The 23999-nt window shown below is 34.6% G+C and overlaps 1 protein-coding gene across 1 annotated transcript in view; it reads left to right on the top strand.

Moving 5' to 3' along the window:
- LOC125657769 (M-phase inducer phosphatase-like) overlaps nucleotides 1-23494 on the top strand; it is a 104199-nt gene extending 80705 nt beyond the window's left edge. Inside the window, exons 11-16 of the mRNA XM_056150872.1 lie at nucleotides 3389-3499; nucleotides 6051-6113; nucleotides 13076-13174; nucleotides 13449-13582; nucleotides 13945-14062; nucleotides 20601-23494. Coding sequence (XP_056006847.1) covers nucleotides 3389-3499; nucleotides 6051-6113; nucleotides 13076-13174; nucleotides 13449-13582; nucleotides 13945-14062; nucleotides 20601-20738 — 663 coding nt within the window. The 3' untranslated portion in view covers nucleotides 20739-23494. The remainder of the gene's footprint in view (nucleotides 1-3388; nucleotides 3500-6050; nucleotides 6114-13075; nucleotides 13175-13448; nucleotides 13583-13944; nucleotides 14063-20600) is intronic.
- The last annotated feature ends 505 nt before the right edge of the window (nucleotides 23495-23999 follow it).

Raw genomic sequence — 23999 nt, 5'->3', positions numbered from 1 at the left:
TCTATGATTTAATTAAGAATATCTTAAGATATACTAGAGAAGATCTCTCTTTTATTCTTGCATTAGCATATCAGTCGTGTGACCCTATATTTCTATGTTTCTAAATTGCTTCCACACAAGTAGAAGATGTCATAGCATTGAAATATGAAGTAATTTTGAGAGGTAAAGCATAGTTAGGTATATTTGAAATGCTTGGAAATGTCGTAAAAATTCCTAGCTGTTTTAAATGTCGGGCCTTGTCAAATTTGAGGATATTTTTCACAGTGATCGATTATAATAGAGTTAAAATAAATCATGCTTCCCCAAGCAAGAGATTGCGTGTTTCTTCTCATGGTTTCACAAGAAATACAATGTATTGGCAAACTATCATCATCCTTTACCCGCGTCAAGCCGTTATTTACAAACAATTGTATCCTACAACTATATCGACCTGTATGTCATAAGGCTGTTCAAAATTAATTCTACGTTTAACATCACCTCAAAACTTCAAAACCTACGAGGGAGGGAGGAAAAAAATAAACAAACAAAAATTTTAAACAAATGTGTATCTATTGAAAGTCACCTATCCAGTGACCCCAAAAATCAACAATTTCAAATAATAGACATTGTTGGGTTTTATATTCAAGTCCAAGTCAATTACAATAACCCAATTTAGTGACCAAAAAAAGTATTATGTCAAATTAAACACATTGTAGGATTTGATTTTCAAGTCAATTTTTGCGTTTTCCCAGCAAAGACTTTTTCCTTAATCTGGGTTTGTATCCCCTCTGCGAACACACCATGCAGATTGGATTGTCATCATCACAAATAGCAAACTAAAGGAAAGCTTTTCCTTTTGTGGAAATGGTTGCTAGACACATGTGACTCACAGTTACAATTAAAATCATTATGACAATATTTCATATATTTTTGTAATGACACATCTTAAAGTTTAGAATATGCTTTACTTTGTTTTGTGTTGATTTTGTTTTTGTTATACAATTTTCTATGTACTATTAATCAGTTTTGAAAGGAAGATGCTAATTTGGTGTACCACAACTAAAAGATCAGTATTCTACAAATACAAGGCAGGGGGTTCCAATAGTTTAGGACGCCTTCAAATAAATTGATTAAAATATTACAGTTTTCTTTTTAGTGCTTTTAATTTTTATGATTAAATGCTTTGTACAAAGTAATTATCAATCAGTAAGTTCTGTATTTCCAATCGTAGTACAAACTGTCATGAAAGAGTATATCGGAACTCTTCATTGTTGAGAAGGTAAATTTTATATGAAATGGTGGCCGTTTGCAAAGGCTTCGAAAATAGCCATCTTTATTTACTATGGGATTTACACCATGTAAAGGTAAAAAATGCATGTTTCATTGTTATTGGGAGTTAATAGGATGTCTAAGGCGAAAAGTTGAAGCGGTCAAGGAATTCAGTTTAACCCATTTTAATCGCAAAAAGCGGCCGAAGTTCAGGCAAGATTTCCCGAATCACTTTGTGTGACACTGGTCTGATATTCGGAAGAGGTGTCAGTCCAAATATCCAGCTTCGACAAATCTCGCTGAGATTAGTTCGGTTCAAACCATCTTTGTACGTTTTCTTTACCTTAATAGTAGCATATACTTCCATTTTCTTCATGTAAGGACCTCTGATCCAATTTTGCAATGCGTTTCCCTCTTACGCGGGATGTAGAATTAAGTCGCTAAATGAAAAACCAAACCTGAACGACTACTTCAAATCCGGATTTGTTTGTTTTTTCAAAACGGCAATTTCGCCGAAACCTACGCGCGCGGGTGACGTTAAACATAGAATTAACTTTAGGCAGCCTAATACACATGCCAAGCTATTGTTAACAAACAACTGACTTTCTCCATGTATTCCAAATGCCAATGCCCATTAGGGACGATCTCAAGGTCACAACATAAAATCAAAATTACCATAGTGCATACTATATATAAAAAAATTGTATACTTGTATAATATCATAGAAAATAAATGATCATTGAAGAAACATTTGTCAGCAGATTTACACATACACCACTAAACACTTAACAGCGGTAGAAGATAATGGGATAACATGACATTTTCCCCACGATATAACTATATAGACCTGTACGTCGTGATGCACTTTTTCATTGTGACATCATAGTGTGAAATGCGCTGAGGTATATGAAGAGTTATCTCCCTGTTGTTGAAAACCTTACCTTAATAGGGAAACAAAGTTTTACATGGGAATATATATATATAGGAAATAAATTAAAAAAATCTCTGGTAGCAGGGCCACACTAAATCATCAATATGCTAATGTTCTGAATTTTTTTTTTTTTCATGGACCCAGGGGTTAGAATGGGGCTAAAATCAGGGATTCAATTTTACATAAGGCATGAATATAGCTGTATCCGTGTTCGCTATATTAAGTTTTAATGTACATGAATATAGCTGTATCCATGTTCGCTATATTAAGTTTTAATGTACATGAATATAGCTGTATCCGTGTTTGCTATATTAAGTTTTAATGTACATGAATATAGCTGTATCCGTGTTCGCTATATTAAGTTTTAATGAACATGAATATAGCTGTATCCATGTTCGCTATATTAAGTTTTAATGTACATGAATATAGCTGTATCCGTGTTTGCTATATTAAGTTTTAATGTACATGAATATAGCTGTATCCGTGTTCGCTATATTAAGTTTTAATGTACATGAATATAGCATCATAGAGAAATCTTCTCTAGAACAGTCAGGCCATGTTCATCATATTGATTTTGAGGCATCCCCTTGTTTAGATTTAGATGAGTCACAACTCCATTTGGCTGGGTGGAGGTCAAATTTATCATGGGATCAAAGGTGGAAAAAGATTTTTTCATTAATTATTCTGAAGAACAAGAGGACCAAGGTGACTCGGGTGAAAGTTGTAGCCTGTGGGCCTCTTGTTACTGAAGGTTTTTTACCTTCTACAGATATTTGTTAGTAGCCTGTGGGCCTCTTGTTACTGAAGGTTTGTTACCTTCTACAGAAATTTGTTAGTAGCCTGTGGACCTCTTGTTACTAAGGTTTGTTACCTTCTACAGAAATTTGTTGGGTTGTTAAAGTTGATATGGAATGAACTTTTAACAGGCTGACAAATTTTTGTAAACAGCAACAAGCCTAACAAGTGTTTTATTTGTTTAATATGTAAATAATTTATGTATAAGACAGAGAAGCCGTTCCTGATGCCATATTGCCATCTATATTTCACCGTCTAATGAAATTTTGATGGCAATCATGTGACACATTTTATCCATTCTAGTCCAAGGCAAAAACATTTGTTAATATTTTAACAATAATTTTATTAATTTTTATTTTATTTATCTTTTTATGTTTTTGGAAAGTACGATAGAATTCTGTTGATGTTTTATAGAAATCTCTGAAGCCCAAGCTCCATAGATGTCACTCGGAATCGGAGGCCATGATTAAATCGGCTCTCAATAGAATCGCTGACGAGCCAGATCTTATTGGAGACTGCTCCAAGGTAAGGCTATAGAATTAGTACATACAAATGTTGTAATGTTCAAACGTTAGGCTATAGAATTATAACTTACAAAGGTTGTAATGTTCAAACGTTAGGCTATAGAATTATAACATACAAAGGTTTTAATGTTCAAAAGTTAGGCTATAGAATTAGTACATACAAATGTTGTAATGTTCAAAAGTTAGGCTATAGAATTATAACAAACAAAGGTTTTAATGTTCAAACGTTAGGCTATAGAATTATTACATACAAATGTTGTAATGTTCAAACGTTAGGCTATAAAATTATAACAAACAAAGGTTGTAATGTTCAAATGTTAGGCTATAGAATTATAACAAAGGTTGTAATGTTCAAACGTTAGGCTATAGAATTATAACAAAGGTTGTAATGTTCAAACATTAGGCTATAGAATTATAACATACAAAGGTTTTAATGTTCAAATGTTAGGCTATAGAATTATAACAAAGGTTGTAATGTTCAAAAGTTAGGCTATAGAATTATAACATACAAAGGTTTTAATGTTCAAACATTAGGCTATAGAATTATAACAAACAAAGGTTGTAATGTTTAAATGTTAGGCTATAGAATTATAACAAAGGTTGTAATGTTCAAAAGTTAGGCTATAGAATTATAACATACAAAGGTTTTAATGTTCAAATGTTAGGCTATAGAATTATAACAAAGGTTGTAATGTTCAAACGTTAGGCTATAGAATTATAACATACAAAGGTTTTAATGTTCAAATGTTAGGCTATAGAATTATAACAAAGGTTGTAATGTTCAAAAGTTAGGCTATAGAATTATAACATACAAAGGTTTTAATGTTCAAATGTTAGGCTATAGAATTATAACAAAGGTTGTAATGTTCAAAAGTTAGGCTATAGAATTATAACAAACAAAGGTTGTTATGTTCAAATGTTAGGCTATAGAATTATTACATGCAGAGGTTTTAATGTTCAAAAGATGATGACTCTGATATGAAAGATTCCCTCCTTTTTAGCTCAAATGAGCTTTTCTGATCGCCTGTTGTCTGTCCATCTGTAAACTTTTTACGTTTTCGACTAATTCTCTAGAACCATAGGGCCAATTATAACCAAACTTGGCCAAAAGCATCCTTGTGTGAAGGGGTTTCAAGTTTGTTCAAATGAAGGGCCATGCCCCTTTCAAAGTGGAGATAATCACAAAAATGCAAAAATAGGGTGGTGTCTTTTAAAAATCTTCTTCTCAAGAACCACTGGTCCAGAAGAGCTGAAATTTACATGATAGCTTTCTGACATAGTGCAGATTCAATTTTGTTAAAATCATGACCCCCGGGAGTAAGATGAGGCCACAATAGGGGATCAAAGTTTTACATATAAATATATTGGGAAAATTTTTAAAAATCTTCTTCTCAAAAACTACTGGGCCAGGAAAGTGGAAATTTACATGAAAGCTTCCTGACAGTGCAGATTCAAGTTTGTGAAACTCATGACCCCTGGGGTTAGGATGGGGCCACAATAGGGGATCAAAGTTTTACATAACTAATAAATAGAAAAAAATCTTTAAAAATTTTCTCCTTAAAGGGACTGAATCACGATTTATGATGAAAACTATTTTTCATTTTTGATGATAAACACTGAAGAACTCATTTAATGTTGACAGCCAAAATTTTTATTTTCTGAATGCAAGAATAAAAGCTATATGTTAGCCTTAAATCTGTGTCATGTAAACAAAAACTGGAGTCTTTTAATGTATACAAACAAACCATTGGAATATTGATTTTGTAATATAAAGCATCTTAATTTAGCATAGTCACAAATTTTAACTTTTAGATGACACATCTTATCCCAAAAATGCTGAAAATGTGAAAGATATAATATACTTAGATCGATATCCATTTCTTTTGGAAATTTTGTAAACAATAACATACCGCAATCTTTGTTTATAAAACAAATAGTAATCTAAAATGAGCTTCTATGACGACGTATAACTTTAATGTTTATATGAAGTCTTTTAAACACATTAGACAGTAGATTTTGATCATTAAAAGTGAAAAACAAAATTTGGGGGAAAATCATGAATCAGTCCCTTTAATAACCATTAGGCTAAAGAAGTTTACATTTGCACAAAAGCTTCCTGACATAGTGCAGATTGAAGTTTGTAAAAATCATGGTCCCCGGGGTTAAGATGGGGCAACAGAAGGGGATCAAAATTTTACATACAATTATATAGGGAAAATCATTAAAAATCGCTGTCCAGGGAAGTTTACATTTACATGAAAGCTTCATGACATAGTACAGATTTAATTTTGTAAAAATCATGGTCCCAGGAGTAGGTTGGGGCCACAATAGGGATCAAAGTTTTACATGCGAATAGGAAAAATCATTAAATATGAGACATGGTGACTCAGGTGAGCGATGTGGCCCATGGGCCTCTTGTTTAAAATTTTTCCAAGACTTCTGCCCAAAATGCTTTTACCAACACGTTTTCACAACTTCAATTTGAAGTAAGATTTCAGACAAGGAAAAAATATGATTTGGTGAAATAGAATAATCCATGATGTTCTTTCCAGCCGTACTGTCTCCCCACCATTCCAGGCAAGCACTCCGACCTCAAGGCCATCTCATCTGAAACAGTAAGTCCCACCTCTCAGGGTCTGCTTTGTATTTATTCAGCTTTAGCATGGAGGCACAAATTTGACTAAACGTCTTATCTTATAAGGAAATATACTGACTTAAGAATTGCATAAGTATGACACCTCTGTTTTACTAAATTAAATGTGTTTTAATGAGTTAACATTAAATGATGCTTGGTAAAGAAGCTTAATCAAACGGACCTGTATTTGTAACTGAAGATTACGATAAAAACTTGAAAGGTTTAGTAAAACTGTTTGAAAGTTGACAGACTTATCAGACTCCATTTATTGCCCTGGTGACATCACACGTGTGAGATGACGAGAAAATGACATGCAACATAATCCATGTTTATGTTTTAAACATGTCATCACACACAGACTGCATATTTTAGTTTAGAAATATTTAATTGAAAAGATGAAGCTTCATTTAAGGAAGGAAGTTAATTTTTTAACTATGTCATTTACTATCTAACCTACTTTTGGACAATTGACGTTTTATAATCAGTGAAGCGGATCATAAAAAAGCGTAAACTGCCCAAGTTAGGTTATATTGCATAACAGGTAAAAATTAGTTTCATTCCTTATAATTTAATGTTTTAAAAAAAACAAAAAACGAAAGAAAAAAACAAACAAACCAGAAATAAACACTGATAATAAGAAATAACCTGCTCTGTGCAAGGATTCACTTGGCAACCATTAACAGGCATCAACTGTGAAGGCAGTCCTCGGGGTCTTCATATAACTGGAGCACATGATTTATTCTTCAATTTTAAAATGCAGTAATTGAAGCAGTTAGCAAATAATCTCTATAACAAAAAATATGTTAAACTTAGCGACACCCCTTTAAGATCAACTTTGAAGTCACTCCGACAGAAAGATAAGGAAATATGTATACTCTAGACCTACAAAAACAAGTCTTCAAATAGATCTACATGTACCAGAAAATGCAATGATTTTCAGTTTTTGATTTTAAGAAAGTTTTTAATTACATAAAACCTTACCATAGCTTGTAACATTGTCATCAATTAAATCTGAAACAGTAAAATGTAAGCCTGTGACGGATCACGATCCGTAGGTAAATCGACTTAATGTGACTACTACATCAATTAAATCTGAAACAGTAAAATGTAAGCCTGTGACTAATCACGATCCGTAGGTAAATCGACTCAATGAGACTACTGTATCAATTAAATCTGAAACAGTAAAATGTAAGCCTGTGACTAATCACGATCCGTAGGTAAATCGACTCAATGAGACTACTGTATCAATTAAATCTGAAACAGTAAAATGTAAGCCTGTGACTAATCACGATCTGTAGGTAAATCGACTCAATGAGACTACTGTATCAATTAAATCTGAAACAGTAAAATGTAAGCCTGTGACTGATCGCCATCCCTAGGTAAATCGACTCAATGAGACTACTGCATCTAGTAAATCATGATGCATTTTATGCTTTGAAAGGCGGATCAAGCAATTTTCTTTGAAGTGAAAATGTATTTTAAATTGAAACTGAGCAAAATTTGTAGATACTTGATATAGTATCATTTTGTATATGATACCATAGTTTTATGCTACTGTTTAACATATGTCATAACAGAAATTGTATTGAATTTTTATCACAGTGTCATGTGTACAAGTAGATGTCTTTTTTGACATCAAGAAAATTTCTCTCTAAAACAGGTATCTTATTGTGCGTGCCTAAAGGGGCATGGACACGACTTGAGATGAAAATTTTATTTTTCCATTTTTATTGTTTACAATGCTTAACTAAAGTATTTCTAATGGTCAACCAAAATTTGAATATCAGTCGTTGAGTTATAAGAGAGATACAGCACTCGCAATTCTTTGTTATGTAAACAAGACTTGTGCCATGTTTTTGTTTACATTAGATTGTTTAATAGAAAATAGCGTGTTTTAAAAAAATGAGATGTGCCAAACTAGAAAATATCAAGTGAGCTATTCTGATCACATTTTGTCCGGCGTCCGTCTGTCTGTCTCTCCGTCTGTCTGTAAACTTTTCACATTTTCGACTTCTTCTCCAGAACCACTGGGCCAATTTCAACCTAACTTGGCCAAAAGCATCCTTGGGTGAAGGGCTTTCAAGTTTGTTCAAATGAAGGGCCATGTCCCTTTCAAAGGGGAGATAATCACAAAAATGCAAAAATAGGGTGGGGTCATTTAAAAATCTTCTTCTCAAGAACCACTGGGCCAGAAGAGCTGAAATTTACCTGAAAGCTTCCTGACATATTGCAGATTCAAGTTTGTTCAAATCATGGCCCCCGGTGGTAGGATGGGGCCACAAGGGGGGATCAAAGTTTTACATACAAATATATAGGGAAAAACTTTAAAAATCTTCTTCTCAAGAACCACTAAGCCAGAAAAGCTGAGATTTACATGAAAGCTTCCTGACATAATGCAGATTCAAGTTTGTTCAAATCATGGGCCCCTGGGATTGGATGGGGCCACAATAGGGGATCAAAGTTTTACATAGAAATATATAGGAAAAATCTTCTTCTCAAGAACCACTGAGCCAGAAAAGCTGATTTTTACATGAAAACTTTCTGACATAGTGCAGATTCAAGTTTGTTCAAATCATGGCCCCCGGGGGTTGGATGGGGCCACAAGGGGGGATCAAAGTTTTACATACAAATATATAGGGAAAATCTTTAAAAATCTTCTTCTCAAGAACCACTAAGCCAGAAAAGCTGAGATTTACATGAAAGCTTCCTGACATAATGCAGATTCAAGTTTGTTCAAATCATGGGCTCCGGGGGTTGGATGGGGCCACAATAGGGGATCAAAGTTTTACATACAAATATATAGGAAAAATCTTTAAAAATCTTCTCAAGAACCACTGAGTCAGAAAAGCTGATTTTTACATGAAAACTTTCTGACATAGTGCAGATTCAAGTTTGTTCAAATCATGGCCCCCGGGGATAGGATGGGGCCACAAGAGGGGATCAAAGTTTTGCACACAAATATATAGGGAAAAATTTTAAAAATCTTCTTCTCAAGAACCACTAAGCCAGAAAAGCTGAGATTTACATGAAAGCTTCCTGACATAATGCAGATTCAAGTTTGTTCAAATCATGGCCCCCGGGGGTTGGATGGGGCCACAATAGGGGAACAAAGTTTTACATAGAAATATATAGGAAAAATCTTCTTCTCAAGAACCACTGAGCCAGAAAAGCTGATTTTTACATGAAAACTTTCTGACATAGTGCAGATTCAAGTTTGTTCAAATCATGGCCCCCGGGGGTTGGATGGGGCCACAAGGGGGGATCAAAGTTTTACATACAAATATATAGGGAAAAACTTTAAAAATCTTCTTCTCAAGAACCACTAAGCCAGAAAAGCTGAGATTTACATGAAAGCTTCCTGACATAATGCAGATTCAAGTTTGTTCAAATCATGGGCTCCGGGGGTTGGATGGGGCCACAATAGGGGATCAAAGTTTTACATACAAATATATATGAAAAATCTTCTTCTCAAGAACCACTGAGCCAGAAAAGCTGATTTTTACATGAAAACTTTTTGACATAGTGCAGATTCAAGTTTGTTCAAATCATGGCCCCTGGGGGTAGGATGAGGCCACAAGGGGGATCAAAGTTTTACATACAAATATATAGTTAAAATCTTTTTCTCAATAACCACTGAGTCAGAAAAGCTGATATTTACAAGAAAACTTTCTGACATAGTGAAGATTCAAGATTGTTCAAATCATGGCCCCCGGGGGGTAGGATGGGGCCACAAGTGGGGGGGGGGGGGGTTCAAAGTTTTACATACAAATATAGGAAAAAGCTTTAAAAATCTTCTTCTCAAGAACCATTGGGCCAAAGAAGTTGACATTTACATGAAAGTTTTCTGTAGATTCAAGTTTGCAAAGGGTAGTTTGGGCCATAATAGGGACTAAGGTTTTACATGCAAATATATATGGAAAGTCTTCAGATATGGGCCAAAGTGACTTAGGTGAGCGATGTGGCCCATGGGCCTCTTGTTTTTTTAATTGGTTTACGGATTTCAAAATTTTCAAATCCGTTCGGAGGGAAATTTTTTTTTTTTTTTTAAAGTTCAAATGACAAAATGTTAAGTAATAAAAATGAACTTGATATGAGGTCAATGTTTTATTATCAACTTTGATATTCTCTTCACAGTCAACTTCAGACGGTGGTATATAGCGACTTTTGTGCACCTCGGCAACAATGCTGTTTCCTTCAAAAATGTTATTTGTTTATTAAACTAAATTTCTATCATCAAATGTCCATTGTTTACCGTTTAGTTATGTAAATCCCAAAATAAAAGAACGACATCGTTTTTCCATTCAAAAGATGGCATCCATGACGTATATATGGACGCACTAATCACCTGAAGAACTAAAATCCTGACTGACCTTACCAAGCATATATTTTGTCTAAAAATTTTCTTTTAAGTTTTATTTATGAAGTTAAGTAAAGTTATAGATAAAATCCATGAACCCTATAAACATTTATTAAAAAATTCTGAATTTTATATAGGTCAGATCAATTCATTGTTGGTAGTCAACAAATTTTATACAATGAATGAATTCAATAATGTTACATATAAATATGTTTTCAGCCTCCTTCAATGTATGAAGAATTGTACATATTAATTATGAAGAATATTTCTTTAAAATTCATTAATAAGAATTTAAAAGTGTATCCTCGTCAAAATGTATGCATGTTAAGGTCAGGTAGGGTTATACTTGTTTAGGTGATTAGTGCAACCCAACATACGTCATGGATGCCATCTGAAAACAAGTGCTTGTTTTTATTTTGGGATTTACATATCTAAACGGTATGCAATGCATAACTAATGCTAATCAGAAGTTAGTTTCATAAACAGATAATTTATTGGAAGCAAAAAGCATTGTTACTAAGGTGCAGAATAATTGTTAGCACCGGCTGAAGTTGACTGATATTCCACACATGACACATAAATATTATGAACTGTCCCGAGATTTCGACGGAGGCATCTGTCCAAATATCCAATCCAGTGAAATCTATTTTCTTTCTTTTCTCCCCCCCCCCCCCCTTTTTTTTTTGTGAAAAGGAAAAATTACAGCTTCGGAAATATAAAAAGGAATGAAAAACCATTTTATTTTTTCCCCCCCAACATCCCAAAAAAATCAATGCGGCAGATCCGTAAACCAACTCAATAAAAATAAAAGACCTAAGAATTCACTTAAAAATTGAAAAATTCTGCTTTAAATGAAACTTTTACTAGTTTATTTAACCTATGTAAACAAAAGCATGGCACAAGCCTTGTTTATATAACAAGGACTTGTGACCTCTGTATCTCCCATGTACCTTGACTACTGACATTCAATTTTTTGCTGTAATAGTAATACCTTATTTAAGCATTCTAAACATAAAAAATAAATTGAATTTTTAGCTCAAATCGTGTCCATGTCCCTTTGATTTCATTGATTTTATATATCAAAGTAGACAGACCTACAGTACAATTCAACAGTGCTGTGAATTTTTATACGCTGATGGGACGTATTATGTTATGGCGCTCTCAGTCCGTCTGTCTGTGTGTCCATACAAGATGTTTTCTGGACTTCTTCACGGAAAGAATGCATGTTAAACATTGAAATTTGGTCAGAATTTCTCCCTCAAGAAGCGTAAAAGTGAATTTGCATTTCAGCTGGATTGGTCCACCATGACCTACTTTAGGGCTAAAAGTAGGTCAAACAGTTTCAGGACTTTTTTCATTACTGATACAAATATTTCATGGAAATTTAGTCACAATCTTCTTCTCAGAGGAATACATGTTCATTTTGTATTTCTGCTGGATTAGTGCAATGTGACCTACTTTAGGGTTAAAAATAGGTCAAACAGTTTTCCAGATTTTTTTCCATAATGGATACTGGTATTGCCCTGAAATGTCGTCACAACTTTTCTCTCAGAGAAAGATTTGGTTTGCATTTCAGCGTAATTGGTGCACTGTGACCTACTTTAGGGTTAAAAGCAGGTCAGATAGACTTGTGTATTCAACTTTCTCTCACAGCGGGTGTGACCGGTCGACATTGGATGCTTACTCCTAGGCACCTGATCCCACCTCTCGTGTGTCCAGGGGTCCGTGTTTGCCCAACTCTCTACTTTGTATTGCCTATAGGAGTTATGAGATTGATCACTGTTCGTTATCTTCACCTTTCATGTTGCACAAATTTTGCCATCACTGTCCGATGGGCATATGATGTACTGTGCCGTCTTGAGTTATCAAGGGAGCATGTCTCTAAACCAAGTTACATTATATGAAATAATTTGAATTTTTTTCAGTGTGCTCAGCCAATCAAATTGGATGTTACAAGTAAAATTAAATTATTAGAAGATCATCTGTATCAAAACTTGAATATCACTGTTGACATTTTAAGTGGAAAATAAATTTTATCCCTGTTTACTTACCCAAACTAATATAAATAAACAGATGAGAATTTGTGGCGTAACAAATTATATAAATTTGGATCTTGTGTGTGAAATTTTAGTGACGAGCTGATCATGTTGATGAGGTGTCATTCTCATTGGTCAACAGTATCTTAATAAACCATGATCTTTTAAAAACGGAAGCGCAAAGCAATTATTTTAACATTATGTCTCTAGGATGTGTTATTCAGCACGTCTTTGGAGTCCTACAAGTTTCTCCCTCCCCATCCCTCAATAAAATGAATATGATGACCTTGTCCCCTCCAGTCCTTATATACCTTATTTTATATAAAGACCTAGCTTCTAGTATCTTATATCTCTGGCTGATGTATATATATCATTTAAATGTTTAATGAAAAATCTATGAATTCACTAAGATACTAGTGAGATAACCTATTTCTCTCCCCACCCCATTCCTTAATTTTTCATACCAAAAACATGTACATCTGTGAAATGTTTTCTCTCACTGAGGAGTTTATGAGAGAACATGATTAGATAAGATGTTTCTATTTTCAGTTGTCACGAGTACTGAGCGGGGAGTTTGATCATGTGATAGAGCAAGCTATCGTTGTCGATTGTCGGTATCCATATGAATACGAGGGCGGACACATCAGGGTGCGTAACTTGAACAAATTTTCTCATTGTGTCCGATTTATTAATTCCTTCAGTCTGTGGTGTTAAAGGTTTTGTCATCAATAACTTTGTTCTTTATACTTAATTATTACTAATTACTTATATACTAAATATAAATATTACTTTCATATAAAAAAAAGATTCTAGTTGAATTTGTCCTTTGTTTATCCTATGTCACCCTAATTAATTAATCAATCAATTAATTCCTATACATTGAACTGGTAAGATTAGGTAGCTGTGTGTTTTGATGTTGTAGGGGGCCAAACATGTCTACACCAAGGAGGCTATCCTGGATACATTTCTCGCCACACCACTGACAACTAAAGATCCTGAAAAACGCAACATCCTCATTTTTCATTGTGAATTCTCCTCGGAGCGGGGCCCCAATCTGTGAGTTCACAGTGCTGTAATCAATTCTATTCAAAAAGAGAAGAAGAAAAAATTATTCAGCTAATTTTATTACCGTGGTATGATAGGCTGTGGAAACAGAAAATTGCTTTTCATTCCCCCCATAGTATTGTAAGTGCAGGTTTGATCCCATCCTTTTGTCACAATCAATAGTCGCCCCCGCCCCCCCCCCCCCCCCCCCCCCCCCCTTCTCCCTTCTCCCTTAGTATTGTGAGTGCAGGAATGATCCCATCAGCATATTGCCACAATCAATAGCAGCCCCCCCCCCCCCCCCTTGATATTGTAAGTGCAGGTTTGATCCCATCCTTTTCTCACAATCAATAATTTCCCCCATTGTATTGTAGGTGTCGGTTCCTAAGGAAGTATGACCGGGACTCCAACAAAGACTGCTATCCCCATCTCCACTACCCAGAACTGTACCTGCTGGAGGGAGGCTACAAAAACTTCTTTGAGAAACAGAAGGTTAGCTTTGACTGTGGTCGAGAAAACTTGTAGTTACCAGACTCAGGGGTCATAAAACCTAGAGGATTTCTAATCTTGGTCTCAAGTTTTAACCATATACGGAGGGAATCACTATCTTTTCATTTGTTATTTGCAGCTGTTGATGCTGAACTGAGTTTTACGGGCGACATGTTAGCAGAGCCAGTAAAACGGATGTTTGCCTCTGTTAAATCTGCATTAACGGTCGCAAAGAACAAATGAGAACATATTTACTGTATAGAAGAAAATTAAATCAGGAAATTAACTCGTGGTGTTAATTTTCACTATATTTGCTGAAACAAAATTTCCGCGAATTTAACATTCAGTGAATTGATCTTTCATATTGAAAAGAAATAAATTGAAGGATATTATGATTTGTTTTTCCGCGAATTAAAATGACCGCGATTTGTTGCTAAATGAAAAAATCACGATTTTTTCCGACCACGATATTAACCTGCCATACAGTATTCCAATTCTAATGCAGTCACGAATATCAAACAAACACGATATTAACCTGCTATACAGTATTCCAATTCTAATGCAGTTTATGCGTTTTGCTTGATGTTTGCGTCTTGATTTGTTGAGTTTTGCTAATACGACACAAAATGTTGACATATATGATTTTTTCGTCATTCTATTATGGTGTTGTGGTGGAAAACTTTCTGTCTTGTTAAATGCTTGTTTATTACCTCAAACATCAGTGCATTAACCAATCAAAATGAGCAAACATCAGTGCATCAGCCAATCAAAATGCAGATTACAAGACAGTTGCATGAAGAAAGTCCCACTTACACTTTAAGTTTACACTAAGATGAAAAAGTAGCTTGTCTCAGTATTAGGGTTCTGGAGCCAGAGGAGTCTATACTTAGATCTTATCGACTGTGTACAGCTTGAAATTCGTGACTGGTAATTTTCGTGATGTTTTTTTTCCGTTGTTGTTGTAGATGTTATGGTTACGTTGTATTCACTGCAGTTTAATTTTCATGGTTTTGACATACAGTGAAAAAGTTATATTAAACTTCAGTGAAATTAAAATGGTATACAGTTGTTGGAACTGTCTGAAGTTTGATTTGTATACGGTTGTTGGTGTCTGAAGTTTGATTTGTATACAGTTGTTGATGTCTGAAGTTTGATTTGTATACGGTTGTTGGTGTCTGAAGTTTGATTTGTATACGGTTGTTGATGTCTGAAGTTTGATTTGTATACAGTTGTTGATGTCTGAAGTTTGATTTGTATACGGTTGTTGGAACTGTCTGAAGTTTGATTTGTATACAGTTGTTGGTGTCTGAAGTTTGATTTGTATACGGTTGTTGATGTCTGAAGTTTGATTTGTATACGGTTGTTGGAACTGTCTGAAGTTTGATTTGTATACGGTTGTTGGAACTGTCTGAAGTTTGATTTGTATACAGTTGTTGGTGTCTGAAGTTTGATTTGTATACGGTTGTTGGAACTGTCTGAAGTTTGATTTGTATACGGTTGTTGGAACTGTCTGAAGTTTGATTTGTATACGGTTGTTGGAACTGTCTGAAGTTTGATTTGTATACAGTTGTTGATGTCTGAAGTTTGATTTGTATACGGTTGTTGATGTCTGAAGTTTGATTTGTATACGGTTGTTGGAACTGTCTGAAGTTTGATTTGTATACGGTTGTTGGAACTGTCTGAAGTTTGATTTGTATATGGTTGTTGGAACTGTCTGAAGTTTGATTTGTATACAGTTGTTGATGTCTGAAGTTTGATTTGTATACGGTTGTTGGTGTCTGAAGTTTGATTTGTATACGGTTGTTGGAACTGTCTGAAGTTTGATTTGTATACAGTTGTTGATGTCTGAAGTTTGATTTGTATACAGTTGTTGATGTCTGAAGTTTGATTTGTATACGGTTGTTGGAACTGTCTGAAGTTTGATTTGTATACGGTTGTTGGAACTGTCTGAAGTTTGATTTGTATACGGTTGTTGGAACTGTCTGAAGTTTGATTTGTATACAGTTGTTGGAACTGTCTGAAGTTTGATTTGTATACGGTTGTTGGAACTGTCTGAAGTTTGATTTGTATACAGTTGTTGATGTCTGAAGTTTGATTTGTATACGGTTGTTGGTGTCTGAAGTTTGATTTGTATACAGTTGTTGATGTCTGAAGTTTGATTTGTATACGGTTGTTGGTGTCTGAAGTTTGATTTGTATACGGTTGTTGGTGTCTGAAGTTTGATTTGTATACGGTTGTTGGAACTGTCTGAAGTTTGATTTGTATACGGTTGTTGGAACTGTCTGAAGTTTGATTTGTATACGGTTGTTGGAACTGTCTGAAGTTTGATTTGTATACGGTTGTTGGTGTCTGAAGTTTGATTTGTATACGGTTGTTGATGTCTGAAGTTTGATTTGTATACAGTTGTTGGTGTCTGAAGTTTGATTTGTATACGGTTGTTGGAACTGTCTGAAGTTTGATTTGTATACGGTTGTTGGTGTCTGAAGTTTGATTTGTATACGGTTGTTGATGTCTGAAGTTTGATTTGTATACAGTTGTTGATGTCTGAAGTTTGATTTGTATACGGTTGTTGGAACTGTCTGAAGTTTGATTTGTATACGGTTGTTGGAACTGTCTGAAGTTTGATTTGTATACGGTTGTTGGTATCTGAAGTTTGATTTGTATACAGTTGTTGATGTCTGAAGTTTGATTTGTATACAGTTGATGGTGTCTGAAGTTTGATTTGTATACGGTTGTTGGAACTGTCTGAAGTTTGATTTGTATACGGTTGTTGATGTCTGAAGTTTGATTTGTATACAGTTGTTGATGTCTGAAGTTTGATTTGTATACAGTTGTTGATGTCTGAAGTTTGATTTGTATACGGTTGTTGGAACTGTCTGAAGTTTGATTTGTATACGGTTGTTGGAACTGTCTGAAGTTTGATTTGTATACGGTTGTTGGAACTGTCTGAAGTTTGATTTGTATACAGTTGTTGGTGTCTGAAGTTTGATTTGTATACAGTTGTTGATGTCTGAAGTTTGATTTGTATACAGTTGTTGGAACTGTCTGAAGTTTGATTTGTATACAGTTGTTGATGTCTGAAGTTTGATTTGTATACGGTTGTTGGAACTGTCTGAAGTTTGATTTGTATACGGTTGTTGATGTCTGAAGTTTGATTTGTATACGGTTGTTGGAACTGTCTGAAGTTTGATTTGTATACGGTTGTTGATGTCTGAAGTTTGATTTGTATACGGTTGTTGGTGTCTGAAGTTTGATTTGTATACAGTTGTTGATGTCTGAAGTTTGATTTGTATACGGTTGTTGATGTCTGAAGTTTGATTTGTATACGGTTGTTGGTGTCTGAAGTTTGATTTGTATACAGTTGTTGATGTCTGAAGTTTGATTTGTATACAGTTGTTGATGTCTGAAGTTTGATTTGTATACGGTTGTTGGTGTCTGAAGTTTGATTTGTATACGGTTGTTGGAACTGTCTGAAGTTTGATTTGTATACAGTTGTTGATGTCTGAAGTTTGATTTGTATACAGTTGTTGATGTCTGAAGTTTGATTTGTATACGGTTGTTGGTGTCTGAAGTTTGATTTGTATACGGTTGTTGGAACTGTCTGAAGTTTGATTTGTATACAGTTGTTGATGTCTGAAGTTTGATTTGTATACAGTTGTTGATGTCTGAAGTTTGATTTGTATACGGTTGTTGGAACTGTCTGAAGTTTGATTTGTATACGGTTGTTGATGTCTGAAGTTTGATTTGTATACGGTTGTTGGAACTGTCTGAAGTTTGATTTGTATACGGTTGTTGGAGCTGTCTGAAGTTTGATTTGTATACAGTTGTTGATGTCTGAAGTTTGATTTGTATATGGTTGTTGGAACTGTCTGAAGTTTGATTTGTATACGGTTGTTGGAACTGTCTGAAGTTTGATTTGTATACGGTTGTTGGAACTGTCTGAAGTTTGATTTGTATACAGTTGTTGATGTCTGAAGTTTGATTTGTATACGGTTGTTGGTGTCTGAAGTTTGATTTGTATACGGTTGTTGGTGTCTGAAGTTTGATTTGTATACGGTTGTTGGAACTGTCTGAAGTTTGATTTGTATACGGTTGTTGGAACTGTCTGAAGTTTAATTTGTATACAGTTGTTGGAACTGTCTGAAGTTTGATTTGTATACGGTTGTTGGAACTGTCTGAAGTTTGATTTGTATACAGTTGTTGATGTCTGAAGTTTGATTTGTATACGGTTGTTGGTGTCTGAAGTTTGATTTGTATACGGTTGTTGATGTCTGAAGTTTGATTTGTATACGGTTGTTGATGTCTGAAGTTTGATTTGTATACGGTTGTTGGTGTCTGAAGTTTGATTTGTATACAGTTGTTGATGTCTGAAGTTTGATTTGTATACGGTTGTTGGTGTCTGAAGTTTGATTTGTATACAGTTGTTGGTGTCTGAAGTTTGATTTGTATACGGTTGTTGGAACTGTCTGAAGTTTGATTTGTATACAGTTGTTGGTGTCTGAAGTTTGATTTGTATACAGTTGTTGGTGTCTGAAGTTTGATTTGTATACGGTTGTTGATGTCTGAAGTTTGATTTGTATACAGTTGTTGATGTCTGAAGTTTGATTTGTATACAGTTGTTGATGTCTGAAGTTTGATTTGTATACGGTTGTTGGAACTGTCTGAAGTTTGATTTGTATACGGTTGTTGGAACTGTCTGAAGTTTGATTTGTATACAGTTGTTGATGTCTGAAGTTTGATTTGTATACAGTTGTTGATGTCTGAAGTTTGATTTGTATACGGTTGTTGGAACTGTCTGAAGTTTGATTTGTATACAGTTGTTGATGTCTGAAGTTTGATTTGTATACAGTTGTTGATGTCTGAAGTTTGATTTGTATACGGTTGTTGGAACTGTCTGAAGTTTGATTTGTATACGGTTGTTGATGTCTGAAGTTTGATTTGTGTACGGTTGTTGGAACTGTCTGAAGTTTGATTTGTATACAGTTGTTGGAACTGTCTGAAGTTTGATTTGTATACGGTTGTTGGTGTCTGAAGTTTGATTTGTATACGGTTGTTGGTGTCTGAAGTTTGATTTGTATACGGTTGTTGATGTCTGAAGTTTGATTTGTATACAGTTGTTGATGTCTGAAGTTTGATTTGTATACGGTTGTTGATGTCTGAAGTTTGATTTGTATACGGTTGTTGGAACTGTCTGAAGTTTGATTTGTATACGGTTGTTGATGTCTGAAGTTTGATTTGTATACAGTTGTTGATGTCTGAAGTTTGATTTGTATACGGTTGTTGGAACTGTCTGAAGTTTGATTTGTATACGGTTGTTGGAACTGTCTGAAGTTTGATTTGTATACGGTTGTTGGAACTGTCTGAAGTTTGATTTGTATACGGTTGTTGGAACTGTCTGAAGTTTGATTTGTATACAGTTGTTGATGTCTGAAGTTTGATTTGTATACGGTTGTTGATGTCTGAAGTTTGATTTGTATACGGTTGTTGGAACTGTCTGAAGTTTGATTTGTATACGGTTGTTGGAACTGTCTGAAGTTTGATTTGTATACGGTTGTTGGTGTCTGAAGTTTGATTTGTATACAGTTGTTGATGTCTGAAGTTTGATTTGTATACAGTTGTTGGAACTGTCTGAAGTTTGATTTGTATACAGTTGTTGATGTCTGAAGTTTGATTTGTATACGGTTGTTGATGTCTGAAGTTTGATTTGTATACGGTTGTTGGAACTGTCTGAAGTTTGATTTGTATACGGTTGTTGATGTCTGAAGTTTGATTTGTATACAGTTGTTGATGTCTGAAGTTTGATTTGTATACGGTTGTTGGAACTGTCTGAAGTTTGATTTGTATACAGTTGTTGATGTCTGAAGTTTGATTTGTATACGGTTGTTGATTTGGTTGGATAAAGTCCTATTTAATATCTTGTAAATCGTCGGATTTGTTGTCTGAAAACTTAAGATTTAAGTATGCAGATTTGATTTAGAACAGTTTAATAGATGGCTGTTCTTTACTTCGGGTAACCAATTTGTAAAAATGACTTTTTAAGAATTGCTCATTGACGTAAAGTGATATGATGTACCTTGACGTAAAGTGATATGACGTACATTGATGTAAAGTGATATGACGTACATTGACGTAAAGTGATTTGACGTACATTGACGTAAAGTGATATGACGTACATTGACGTAAAGTGATATGACGTACATTGATGTAAAGTGATATGACGTACATTGACGTAAAGTGATATGACGTACATTGACGTAAACTGATATGATGTACATTGACGTAAAGTGATATGACGTACATTGACATAAAGTGATATGATGTACATTGACGTAAAGTTATATGACGTACATTGACGTAAAGTGATTTGACGTAAAGTGATATGACGTACATTGATGTAAAGTGATATGACGTACATTAATGTAAAGTGATATGACGTACATTGACGTAAAGTGATATGACGTACATTCGCCACTAGCTGCATTGTTTGCTTCATGTACAAAGTTAAGTGATGCTCTACAGAATTTTCCATTTTGTTTTCCAGAACTTCTGTGAACCACAAACTTACAAGCCCATGTTACACAAAGACCACTCTGATGATCTGAGACATTTCCGTCTCAAGTCCAAGTCGTGGGCCGGGGAAAAGACCAACCGACCAGGATTCCGTCCACTTAAGTTTTAAGCCTTCCCATCATGCATCAGCTGCCATTGTTCTGTCTCTATTAGTGATCTGTTTTTGTTTTATGTTTGTTTTTATTACCTATATTTTAATTGTTGTCTGTTCTTTCTTACTTTCGATCGAACTGTTATGTTTGTTTAGAAGCTATAAGGGAAAAAAATGAGAAGATGTGATCATTCCACTAGGTGGGAATCATGTAATATTGGCAGCAATAAGTGCTTTTTTTTTGTCCAATCAGATGTAAGCTGCCTCGTTATAGACAGACATCACATCTGTACAGAACTGTACAAAAGTTGGGACCTTGGCTGGGGTCAGTGAATGTTAAAATATGATGTATGTGTAAATACAACACCAGCACAATGTTGTACTGTAAAGTTGTAATGTCGCCTGTGAATTTTGAATGACAGATTGGATAATGAATTGTGTGTATTTGTGGATGTGTAAGGACTGATTTTGAATGTGAATAAGGATGTAATTGTTTTCTGTAACATGTGATTTATATTCAGAGTCTTCATATTTTTTTATTTGGTAATAAAGTTCTCAAAAATATTTTTCACATTTTACAAAATTGATTGGAATGGTCAGAGGTATGAAGTAACTGAGAATATTATTTTTAAAAAACTAAACGTTCAGACACATATTGTGTAGGAAGCAGTGTAATGGTTGGAAAGTGAGAGTGTGATGATGCATTCACGAATGTGTACAAGTGTAGCAATCCATGATGAATATGTAAACATGATAAAACATGATGTGTAGAAGTGTGATGATAGCATGAATCATACAAGTGTACATGTGTAATTGATGTGTACATGTGTAATTGATGTGTAAATGATGTGTACATGTGTAATGATGCATACATGTGTAATGATGCATACATGTGTAATGAAGTGTACAAGTGTAAATGATGTGTACATGTGTAATGAAGTGTACATGTGTAAATGATGTGTACATGTGTAATTAATGTGTACATGTGTAATGATGTGTAAATGAAGTGTACAAGTGTAATTGATGTGTACATGTGTAATTGATGTGTACATGTGTAATGAAGTGTACATGTGTAAATGATGTGTACATGTGTAATTGATGTGTAAATGATGTGTACATGTGTAATGATGTGTAAATGAAGTGTACAAGTGTAATTGATGTGTACATGTGTAATTGATGTGTACATGTGTAAATGATGTGTACATGTGTAATTGATGTGTACATGTGTAATGATGCATACATGTGTAATGAAGTGTACATGTGTAATTGATGTGTACATGTGTAAATGATGTGTACATGTGTAAATGATGTGTACATGTGTAATGATGTGTACATGTAACCTGCCAAATGTAGTGCTTGAGATCAGTGCCGATTATTTAAGTATCATGATAATGTTTGTACATACTGTGTACAGTGTACAGAAATTCATGTACATAGACTATATTTATTTACAAAGCCATATATTTATCTCGTAGCTTTGCTGAGAGCAATATATATACTAAAATGGAGTGGTTTTTGAATGAGGGCCTGAAGGCAAGAGAAATATGTTCAGGTGTCAGAAAAATGGCTTACGTCAGAATGGTTCAAGAGAAGATTTAAGCTTGAATGGTCTTTTGCTGAAATTATATATCCTCAGGTTACATGTGTCATGTCTAAATCGTTTTGGAAAATTGTCTTTGTTTTAGTCTTACTTGTTTGAAACCGAGAATAGCATTTAGAAATAGCATTTACTTGATTTGTCAGGTTTGCAAGTGCAATGTCTGCCAAAAAAAGTGAAGTTTTTGTAGTACATCTTATCTCTGATATAACAAAGTCGGGGATCAGCCTTGGCGTAGTTGACAAAGTCGGGGATCAGCCTTGGCGTAGTTGACAAAGTCGGGGATCAGCCTTGGCGTAGTTGACAAAGTCGGAGATCAGCCTTGGCGTAGTTGAGAACTCTTTCTGTTCAGTTGTCAATGATATTAACAGATTGTGTGTTAGTTGTGCTCGGTATGCGTCGTCGTGTGAATAGCTGTAACTTATTGGTATTTATTGTAAATAGCTTCCTAGTAAGTAGTCTTAGTGAATATTTAGTGTCTTATTTTAGTGTAGTTCTGATGTGATGTATGAAATGTCTTCACGTGGGAATTTTTTAACTCATTTGCTGTATGTTGTTTAAATGGTTTTATATAGAAATTCGCTTTAATTGGTTGGAAACATTTTACCTCGGTGGATTTTAGGAGAGAACAAGTTGGTGTTTATTGGCAGTATCGGGCTCAAAAGTATGGTGTTTGTGGGCTGTGTCGGGCTCTAAAGTATGAGCTGTGGTGGTGTTTGTGGGCAATAGTGGGCTGGAAGGTGTGAGCCATGGTGGTGTTTTGGGGCAATATCGGACTTCACTATAGTGTTTGTGGGTAGTAGTGTCAGGTTTACAGGTGGGAGTCACTATAGTGTTTGTGGGTAGTAGTGTCAGGTTTGCAGGTGCGAGAGAGGTGTTATCGGTTCAAGCTTGTGGTTTGACTTGTGATGAAGGTGGTGCAATACACACATAGATGTAGAAGCAGATCTCACAAAGATTAAGAATCGCAGAGTCTATTTTATCCTAAGAATTTTTATCAAAAGTTTTATTAGTGATAAGGTGTGACTGAGCATTTCTCGAGCTATAAAGCCCGTGATGATTTAGTGAACCAAGAGTGTGTACTGTCATATTTTATTGTGTACGCAGCATATACAGCTTACAATATAGAAGTGTCTGTACTAACAGATTATACGTAATAAATATTTTATTATTTGCAGTATCTCTTCTGTGTGCTCTTTTAAAGCCCCTTGTCTTGTAATGTATGGATGCACTTATACACCACGTATTAGTTTTATCCCTAATAATGTCATGATAATGTTAGTACATACAGTTACAGAAATGTATGTACAAAGACTATACATACAGTTACAAAGCCACATATTTATCTCGTAACTTTGCTGAGAGCAATATATATACTAAACTGGAGTGGTTTTTGAAAGAGGGCCTGAAGGCAAGAGAAATGTGTCCAGGTGTCAACATTTAAACATATAAATATTAATTTACATGTACGATCTCTGGCAAAGGGAACACAGTATCAAATTTTATTGAAAGTTGTATGGTAGTGTAAAATTATAAAGGAAATTGTCTACATTCTATTATTTTTTTCTGTGACTTGAAATCCTTATGGTTTTGAAATTTATCTTGCGAAGTGAAAAAGATTTTAATATAAAATGGAGAGAAAAATCAACTTGAGTAAGATTAACTTGTAGTGAAATAAGATT

This window comes from Ostrea edulis, chromosome 9 (genome assembly GCF_947568905.1).
Source record: "Ostrea edulis chromosome 9, xbOstEdul1.1, whole genome shotgun sequence".
Lineage (NCBI taxonomy): Eukaryota > Metazoa > Mollusca > Bivalvia > Ostreida > Ostreidae > Ostrea > Ostrea edulis.
The sequence above is the reverse complement of the archived record's forward strand: the minus strand, read 5'-3'. Positions and strand labels throughout refer to the sequence as shown.